This window comes from Elephas maximus, chromosome 26, assembly GCF_024166365.1.
Source record: "Elephas maximus indicus isolate mEleMax1 chromosome 26, mEleMax1 primary haplotype, whole genome shotgun sequence".
Lineage (NCBI taxonomy): Eukaryota > Metazoa > Chordata > Mammalia > Proboscidea > Elephantidae > Elephas > Elephas maximus.
In genome coordinates this window covers 25,067,338-25,077,925 of record NC_064844.1, presented here as the reverse complement: position 1 = coordinate 25,077,925, position 10,588 = coordinate 25,067,338, and the positions used below count along the sequence as shown (strand labels likewise).

General features: G+C 40.7%; 1 protein-coding gene across 1 annotated transcript; it reads left to right on the top strand.

The window, feature by feature from the left end:
- Positions 1–975: 975 nt before the first annotated feature.
- On the top strand, positions 976–5,121 carry LOC126068077 (tetratricopeptide repeat protein 39B-like). The gene is made up of 2 exons (XM_049870452.1): positions 976–1,063; positions 3,031–5,121. The coding sequence occupies exon 2, from the start codon at positions 3,178–3,180 to the stop codon at positions 4,888–4,890; it is 1,713 nt and encodes a 570-aa protein (XP_049726409.1). The 5' UTR covers positions 976–1,063; positions 3,031–3,177; the 3' UTR covers positions 4,891–5,121.
- The last annotated feature ends 5,467 nt before the right edge of the window (positions 5,122–10,588 follow it).

Here is a 10,588-nt window from a genome sequence, read left to right as displayed (position 1 = left end):
ATGAAAGAAGGCCTCATGGACTAAAAAAAAAAAAAAAAAGCATGGAATAGGAAGGAAGAATTGAATTGAATCCCTAAAGAAAAAGGAAAACTTAGGCAAGTAGGTAGAAGTAGGGGAGACATTTCAGACAGGGAGAGCATTTTAAGCGGAAGAAGAGCAACATCTGTGTGACTTTGTAACCAAAAGCTTTAGGCTTCCTATACAAAGCAGTTTGCACCCCAAACCTCATTTTAAACAGTTCAGTAAGCACCTACTCTATGCCAGGCTATGGGGGTGGTACAAAATAATAGTATTTATTTAGTGTTTACTATTTATGTATGCCAGATACTGTTGTGCTTTACATGTATGAAGTCACATAATCCTCTCAACCTCCCCTTGATAGAGGTACTCTTATCCCCTGTTTGTCGATGAGGAAATAGAAGCGCAATAAGGCCAAGTAAGTGGAAGAATCAGAATTCAAACCTAAGCAATCCAGCTTGACAGCCTGTGCTTTTTAACATAAATAGCAAGCATTGTAATAAGCATTGTTAGAGTAGTAAGCCCAGGGTAATTTGGAGGACAGGAGAGAAGCACCTTATTCCACCTGTCAAGGTAGAATTGACAGGATTTGGTCACTGATGGATATGGGAGGAGACTAGGAAAGACAGTCTAGATGGAGAATGCAAGAGTAGAAGGAGGAGGAGATGGTTCTAGGGGTCAATAAATGACATCCCTTTTCCTCTCCTGAGTTAAGAACAAATGAGATGCAGGAGTTGGGCTAAAGGAGATCAAAACACGACCCTTTTTTATTGATGAAGTTGATAGTGACTGTGGCTTCAGATGTGTTGCCAAGTGGGCTGGCTAATGCTCTATCACGGAGTTAGATTTGCCCACCTGGTCACAGACACAGCTGGACACAGCTTTCCCCTGCAGGTGCAAGCCTGCAGAAAACAGACTCTTTCTGTTGTTCCTCTTCAGATTTTGGGCAGGCTGGCTCCAAAACAAGGAAACCAGAAGGCATTGAGCTACGCTTTCCCAATTTCTTCTGTCGACTCCAAGCCAGAAGTCAACCCTTCTGCTAAAGGTATTCCCCTGACTGAAAAGTCCCCTCATGGGAACATTAACACCAGGGAATAAGCTTCCCCCAACATCTCTGAAAATGTGTACCCTTGAGATGGGTTAAAAAAAAGAACCCCAATCCAAAAATTAGAAGGAAAAAAAATACAAATAAATTTTGTTACAGGGAATCATTATGGTTATACCTTTATGTGCTCTTCGGGTTTAGGGAGCCTGGTAATTATGTGGCAGAAAGAGGAGTTCACAACTTTCAAGGAATTTCTAGAAATATTTTGTGGCTACCTAAATTCATCTACCAAACATTTATTACTGCCTACTTTGCACAAGGGAGTGTGCTAGAACTAGGATATAAAATGGAGTAAGGCACAGATTATGCCTGGCAGCTCCCAGGCTAGTGGTGAAGGGAGGTGTATAAATAATCACAATGCAGTGAGGTGAACTCTGACAGAGACCTGTACAGAACGCCGTGGGAGAGACTGGGCTGCCAGACTTCCATAAGTCTTCAGAAAAATAAAAATTGAGCTGTCTTGAAAGAAGAATAGGGATTCTGTAGGCTGTAATTTGAAAGCATCTTGGTTTAGGGCAGAGGAAAGGAAACTTTGTCCTTGGGTTGAATCCTGTTCTCATCCAGGTTTCTCCAGCTAACCCTGATCTAGCCACTGCTTTTGCCACCCCAATTATAATTTCCTTTAAGGGCTGCATAGCTTTTCCACTCAGAACTGAGCCTTTTGGGTAAATTAATCAGTAACGTAGCTTTTCAAAGGGTAGTGATTACAGCTGCTAATACCCTGAAACATAGCTGAACCCTAAGGTGTAAAACAAGCAATATACCTAAAATAACACCTCTGGGGCTGTCCTCCCCATCATTTTTTCTCATGTGTAACAAGGTGTTTTCCCTCTTTGTTTTTGCTTTCCCTCTGTGTGGAAATCCACATCTCTTTTTGCTTTTCTTTTCCTTTTGCTTTGATTAGTCTCCTCTCCTTTACCTTTCACTCCTGTCTTTTAACTTATCAAAACACAGAATTCAAGTACATTTTAAAGTATGCTTTTAATCATTATTTATTGTAATCTTTACAGATTGAAATGTCGTGTCTTCTCTTTCTGCTTTTAAAATGGATAAATTGAACCTATATGTTTTCATGAATAAATTAAGTAGTTTGCTATTTGTAATTGGTCTCCAGTTGTGCCCACTCAGACTCACCTTCCAGATGTTGAATGACTCCCCGTAGGAAAAAAGATTTCCCACCTAGATGCGATAGTAATGGTGTGATAACAGCTTTTACATTTGAATTTGATTTTGTCTTCTACCTGCAACAATGCTAGGAAATCTTAGTTTACACAGCACTTTGCATGTCCAAAGTCCCATTCCACTGGCTATGATATTTCACCAAGACCTAATTTTCAATGAAAATATCTGCAAGTGCAATGGTGGTACTAAAAATAGCATGGGGTGGATTTTTCATCCCTGAAATGTTTATTCTTTGGTGTGGACAGTTCACCCCTTCCTCAGTTTTAATGGAGCCCTGGCAGCAGAGTGGTTAAGCACTCGGCTGCTAACCAAAAGGTCAGCAGTTCGAATCCACCAGGCACTCCTTGGAAACCATATGGGGGCAGTTCTATTCTGTCTTACAGGGCCGCTGTGAGTCGGAGTCCCAAGCAGAATCGTCTCGACAGCGAAGAGTTTCAGTCTTAACACGAGAACTATGCGAATACACTCCCTCTTCTAGCCAGATTCTTGTCCTGAAGACCTTCCTACGGACAAATTTTACAGCTACCACTGTACATACCATATTATGAAAATGATTTATTGGAGGCATGGTTAGGAAAGAACCCTTCTGTTTACAAAAGGTTTACTTTACAGCGTCTTAAAAGAGCGTAATTCCTTTACTACCTTCCAAATGATTTGAACTTTTCAGGAATGCGTCTTCTGGGTAAATAAACTGTCTTTTTTTCTTTTTTTGTTGCCTGACATAGATGAGAATACCCTGATGCTGCACTTCGCCGATATTAGTTAGTTTGCTTGCTTCCATCATAACAGCGACACCTCGGGCTGAGCTATCCTCATTGCAGCCCCATCGCTCCACTTCAGGCATTTCCTGTCCCTGAAGCCGAGAAGCAAGTATGTCACTTACTGGAAGTAAAAATGAAAATGATAAGGAGGACAGGTTTGAAGATGCCTATGAAGTTATCCCTGTAGCAACAACAATGAATTTAATATCTTCCCTGGAAGAATGCACGACTGGATTGTACTTATTTCTAAATAACAGATTCTCAGATGCCATAAATCTCATTTATCCATGGTCTCATAACAGCATGTACCATGCCCTAATTTACGATATCCTTATGGTTGTCAAGGCCATCCTAACTTTTGAGCCACATGATATACAGATTGGAATGACCACTGCAAAGAACGCTTTGAAAACCTGTAACAGTTTCCGAAGAAAATCTAGGATAACGTCTTTGTCTCGTATAGTGACTAAACACGGAATAAAAGCTCTCAAAGAAGAGGAATTGCATGCAGAAATCTGCTATGCCGAGTGTTTGATCTTGAAATCCGCAGTAACTTTTATACAGGATGACTCTCTGCTTGGTTTTCTCAAAAGTGGGATTAACGTTGGGTTAAGTTACCAAATATACAAGGACTGTCAGCAAGTATTAATACAAATACCTAACTACCAAAGCAAATCCCACAAACACCTGGTTGGAGGAATAAAATTTGGACTTGGAGCATTCAATTTGATGTTATCACTGGTACCACCAAAGACACTTAAACTACTTAATATTGTTGGATATTTTGGTGATAGGGAGGTAGGCTTGGGTTTGCTTCAGGAGAGTGCATCTGAAAACCATATAAATGATATCTTAAGTGCTTTTACTCTACTCTTCTATTACAATTATATTAATATAGCTTTTGGTGTTGAAAAGGGTTACAATTCTGCTATAGATGGTCTCTTTCTAACCTACCTTCGGAAATTTCCAAACTGTGTCATACTTGTATTTTTCCATGCACGTTTTAGAATGCTGAAAGGACATTTTGAATTTGCACAGGTTAAATTACGGAAGTGCATTTTTATTCAGAATGAGTGGAAGCAGATTCATCACCTCTGTTACTGGGAACTTATGTGGTGCCACATTTTTCTGCAGGAGTGGAGGGAAGCTTACCACTATGCCAGCCTACTGTCTCAACACAGCAGGTGGTCCAAGGCAATCTATACGTACAGTAAGGCGATCATATTGGCCTTGCTTCCTTCTGACTTGGTAAGTGAGGACATGAATGCGCTCTTTTTAAAAGTGGATAGCCTGAGAATAAAAATTTTTGGAACTTCTGTGCCGATAGAAAAGTTTGTGGCTGAGAAGGGCGAGCGCTATGCTACTACTTCTGGCTGGTTTACAGCACAGCCTATTCTGGAATTCCTTTATGCCTGGAGCGGCTTCCGAGTTATGAGCAAAAGACTAGACCTTATTTCAAGCTGGCTGTCACTCATTGACAAAGGAGAAGACATTTTAAAAGAAAATCCAAGTAAAGAGTATGGCACGGATGACATAAGTTTATTACATTTACTGAAAGGCCTATGCTTGAAACACTTAGGCAAATATTCGAGGGCCGAGCAGTACTTTAATCACGTCATTCAAAAGGAGAAGTTGTTAAAATATGATCACTACTTGGTGCCGTACACTCACTATGAACTGGGAATCCTATACTATCTAAAAGGAGATTATGTCAGTGCAAAAAAGAGCCTAGACAACATAAAAAACTACAAAGACTATGCCATGGAAGCCCGATTGCAGTTCAGGGCTCACATAGCCCTTGAACAAATAGCCAAAGAAAGGTAATTTAAAGATGAAGTGTGGTTTAGCACACTATGAATGAAATATCCACAAAAAGCAAGGTTACGAGCAGGTAGAAAAATCATTTCTTTGTGGAAGAATCTGAGAAGATGCAGTTGCCAAGAATCTCACCAGTAAAAAAGGAGAAAGGAATTGGCCATTGCTTTTCCCTCTTTCCTGTTCCATAGCTATAAAAGGGAATATCTTAGACTGGCAAATGGAGTGATGCACATTCTTGAAAAAGAGAAGGTAAATAATGAACGTTATAAAATATACTCTCTGATATGTTACGAATTTATCAATTATGTTACCTAACATTTTCAAAAACTTAAAACATATTTTTTAACATCTCACTAAACAATGTGTACAACTCCCAAATAATATATGGGAAGTAGCTGCATTAGGGATCCCAGTGCCCTGTAAATATTTTTAAAAAATGACTCCAAGTGTCTTACCATCATTTCAAGACAATACAGTGATGCACTGAATAGCATAAACTCGGGATGGTTTTCCCTCACACATAATCATTTTCATCGGCCTTCTATACCAAAGAGGATTTTTTTTCCCCTACGTGTTCAGTAGACTAGTCTTTTTTTTTTTACTCTTTTTCATTAGAAAGCTCAAATACGGGTTTATAATTTGCTACAGGATAGAGAAGAAAGGAGGGCCGCCCCTCCACACACACACATAAACCCTTTAAGGATAGTTGGAGGAGGCCAAGAGGACAGGTGCACTTGGTAGAAAAAAAAAGATGAGGCTTCTGTAGGGAGAGTTGAGTTACCTGTAAGAAGACCCTCCCAAGGGTATAATTCCTATTAAGACCAGCTCTTCAGCGTAATTAACCTGCTTGCATCTATCCTGTTGCCATTGTTAGTGGGCTAATCTTAGAGCAAATAGCAGCTGTAGGGATGGAGCTTGGTTTTTTCTTACCTACCTTGGGGATAAAATCCGTCCCTATTTTCCAGATCATTAAATCTAGTTGAGCATATCCTCCTTACAGTCACCCTCTGGAGCGGAAGTTGCCTGGAAAATTTGGCTTACTGAAACACATCAGTGAAATTATCTTTGCGCTTTGTTGTAGCCAAATAGCCAGCTAGAACATAATGAGGAAATAATATTGCAGATTTAGAAATGCTTGCTTTCAAGAACATTTTCCTCATAAATTAGAAATAGACTTTTAAGAGAACAGCTGCGCTTGAGTTACTCTGCAGTTACTTAGTATGGTATAGTGGTTGAGAAGGCAGGCTGTAACCAGGTTGCTTAGATTTGTATCCTAGATATATTGTTAACTAGCTATATGACCTTGGGCCTCTGTACCTCAGTTTCTTCAACCATAAAATGGGGATAATAATAGCAACTATCTCTCAGGTTTGCAGTGTTACTTAATATGCATAATTATTATCACTACTACTACTAAGAATCGGGTTACAGGCTTTTACTACTAAGAATAATTATTCTTCAGTGCAGAGAATTTAAATAATTTTCTTAGAAAAAGCTTGGCCAACCTAAAGCTTGATCTATTAATTTGCTTTTTTTGTTCTTACTTATCTTGTTCACTTATGAAATAAGTGACTCTGTCTAAATTGTAGTTTTGTGTTTGTAAAATATCTCAGCTTCTTCCAATGAATAGCACATTTATTAATTGGTTAAACAACTATGTGTTGAAGACCTACTATACGCAGACACAGAACAAGGTACTGAGGATATAAAGATAAATAAAGCATGGTCTCTGTCCTGAGCATCTTATTAGGGAGATAACTTAGGAAAAAGTTTCATTGGGGAAGAAATACCTAACACAATTGCTTATACAAATAGGAGTTTATTTGTCCCAAACAAATCTGGAGGTAGGTAGCCCAAGGCTGATGTGGCTTTTTTAATCTTTCTTTCATCTTTTTGCTCCATCAGGCCTCCCTCTCATGCATGTCTCCTCACGGTGGAAGGCAGCTGCCCCACCTCCAGGCCGTATGTCTCTGCCAAGCAGGGAGGAGGAGCAACAAACAGTCAAGAGACAAAAAAGGCTTTCTGGTCCCTAGGAGGCTATCAGAAGGGCTCAGTTAAAAAGGGGGCAAGGTAATCACAAAAGGACAAATGATGTATGGTCTCACTTTTATAAAAAGTCAAGAATAGGTATACACACAGTAAGCAACGTTCTTTGATGGTTACCAGGGATGGGAGGGAGAGGGAGGGGGAATCTACTGTCTAGATAGTAGACACTTGTTATTTTTGGTGATGGGAAAGACAATAATATGAGTGAAGTCTGCACAACTTGTCCAAGGTAAATGAAGACACTAAGAAGTACGCAAGACGGTGCCCGGCTACAACTGATGACTGCCCTGACAGGGAACACAACAGAGAACCCCTGAGGGAGCAGGAGAGCAGTGGGATGCAGACCCCAAATTCTCATAAAAAGACCAGACTTAATGGTCTGACTGAGACTAGAAGGACCCTGGCGGTCATGGCCCCTAGACCTTCTGTTGGCACAGGGCAGGAACCATTCCCAAAGCCAAATCTTCAGGCAGGGATTGGACTGGACGATGGGATGGAGAAGGATGCTGGTGAGGGGTGAGCTTCTTGGATCAGGTGGACACTTGAGACTATGTTGGCATCTCCTACCTGGAGGCAAGATGAGAGGGTAGAGAGGGTTAGAAGCTGGCAAAATGGACATGAAAAGAGAGAGTGGAGGGAGAGAGCGGGCTGTCTCATTAGGGGAAGAGCAATTGGGAGTATATAGCAAGGTGTATATACGTTTTTGTGCAAGAGACTGACTTGATTTGTAAACTTTGACTAAAAGGACAATAAAAATTGAAAAAAAAAGTAGAATAATGGACAATTTTGGTAAATGCTACAACACACAATTTTGCAACAACAGTAACAACGAAAAAATACATGTGTGGTTGCATAGGTAGATATGATGCATATATGGGTATAGGAAGGCACATGTGAGTATATGGGCATTTGTGTATAGGCGTATCTGTTGTTGTTAGGTGCCATCAAGTCAGTTCCAACTCATAGCGACCCGTATGTGTAACAGAACAAAACACTGCCGGGTCCTGTGGCATCCTCACAATCTTAGTTATGCTTGAGCCCATTGTTGCAGCCACTGTGTCAGTCCATCTCGTTGGAGGTCTTCCTCTTTTTCACTGACCCTCTACTTCATCAACCACGATGTTCTTCTGCAGGAATTGATCTTCCTCCTTGCCTGTCCAAAGTATGTGAGATGTAGCCTCGCCATCCTTGCTTCTAAGGAGCATTCTGGCTGTACTTCTTCCAAGACAGATTTGTTTTTTCTTTTGGCAGTCCATTGTATAGTCAATATTCTTTTCTAACACCATAATTCTAAGGTATCAATTCTTCTTCGGTCTTCCTTATTCATTGTCTAGCTTTTGCATGCATAGGAGGTGATTGAAAATCATTGCTGGTGTCAGATGTATCTGTAGGCATATATATATATATATATACATAGGTTTATGTGAGCTGTGTATGTATTCACATATATAACAAACATAGAGGGCACAGTTATGGATACTTCCTAGATATGATGAAACATCTCTTGGGATTGGTTTACTGGATTTGAAGTCTTGGAACCATAGTCTTGTGGGATAACTTGGTCAATTGGCATAACATAGTTCATAAAGTTAATGTTCTACACCCTAGTTTGGTGAGTAGCATCTGGAGTCTTAAAAGCTTGTGAGTGGCCATCTAAGATACAATTATTCATCTGTACTCATCTGGAACAAAAGAGAATAGAAGAAACTAGTTCACAGGACTAATAGCTCACTTGAACCATGGCCTCATCTAGCCTGAGACCAGAAGAACTAGATGGTGCCCAGCTACCACTAATGACAATTCTGACCAGGGGCACAATAGAAGATTCTGGATAGAAAGGGAGAAAAATGTAGAAAAAAACTCAAATTCCTGAAAAAGGCCAGATTTATTGGAATGATAGAGACTAGAGGAACCCTTGAAACTATTGCCCTAAGATATCCTTTGAGCTTGGATCTGAAGCTGATCCCAGTGATCACCTTTCATCCAAATACTTGATTGGCTTATAAAATAAACAAGATCACCCGTGAATACTGTGCTTATGAGGCCAGTGATCAACATTTACCCTAAGCAGGGGAGCTAGATTAATGGAAACAGAACAAGTAGAATTGAAATAATAAGAATGTTAACACATTGTGAAAAATGTAAGCAAAGTCATGGAAAAATTTGTGTAAAGTTGTTAAAAAGAGGAACCTAATTTGCTATATAAACTTTCACCTAAAATACAGTGAAATATTTTTTAAAAGGGGAAGGGCAACGCAACAAGTAGGTCAAGGTATCACCCAAAGAAGTCTGTATGGGAGGGGGGGTCTAACAAAAAAAACTTGTGAATTACATTACCTTGGTGAAGTCACTACCTATAGCCTAGGTTTTGGTCCTTACTGGCCCAGGGGTTGACTAGACACAGTGAGGCTGATTCTCACCAATCAAACTCATAAGAAATTGAGGTATAATTTACTTTGAAAATATATTTCTTTATAGTAGGAACTATTCCAGGGTTGCAAACTCAAAATCCTATAGAAATCAGGCAGGTAATGTACATATGTGACGAAGCCAAGTGTAAAAAATAAGAGTGGTAGAAACTAGCTGTGAAGAAGAAAGAGCAAGCCTATAAAGGCTTTTAAATTTTAAAAAAGTTTTTTTTTTTTTTTAAACTTGGTGCAGGTCATATTAAACCCATCTGCATATTCTAATATGGCATACTGGCCCCTGTTGTTATTAGCTGCCTTCGTGTTGCCCCCCAACTCATGGTGACCCCATGCACAAAGGAACAAAATGCTGCCCCAGTCCTGCACAATCCCTGTGATTGGCTGGGACCAGGGCATTGTAATCCACTGAATTTTCATTGACTGATTTTCAGAAGTAGGTTGCCAGGCCTTGCCAGAAGCTCTGCTGAGACCTGTTCAGCATCATGGCAACACCAAAGCTTATACTGAAAGATGGGTCATAGCTGTGCATGAGGTGCATTGGCTGGGAATCAAATCTCGATCTCCTGCATGGAAGGAATAATTCTACCACTTAACCACTGTAATGATTAAGATTCTGTGTCAAATTTGCTGGGCCATGATTCTCAGTGTTTATATGTGATCACTCCCATGACTGAATCTGCTGTGAGTGGCCAGTCAGTTAAAAGGGAGTTTCCTTGGGGGAGTGGCCTGCACCCAAATATAAGCAGACATTCTGGCTTTTTTTGCTCACTCTGGATCCTGCAGCTGCCTCCTGTCATCTGATCTCCAGCTCTTGGGCCTTGAGCTATCAGGTTATCTGCAGGTCTTGGAACTCGTTGATCTTCACAGCCTGAGAGCAGGAGCCCCAGCCTAAGACATTTGGGACTGAGAGTCCCAAATACTTAAAATGTGGAAGCGGTTTTGAAACTGTGAATGGATAGAAGAGCGATAACAGCAGAGAAGCAGCAGCAGCAGAGAACTGGCAGCAGCAGAACCAGAAGACCAGTGTGAGACAGCACTGGAGCTGACCCATGGAGCGAGAGAGCTGAGTGCCTGTGTGCAGGGGGCTTCCTGGCAGAGTGGTGTGCCTCCAGGCACTTATCAGTGGAGCTAGGCTTGCTGACCCATGGAACCAGACAGCTGAGTGCCTGTGTGCAGGAGGCTTCCTGGCAGAGTGATGTGCCTCCAGGCACTTATTGGTGTAGCTACTGAGC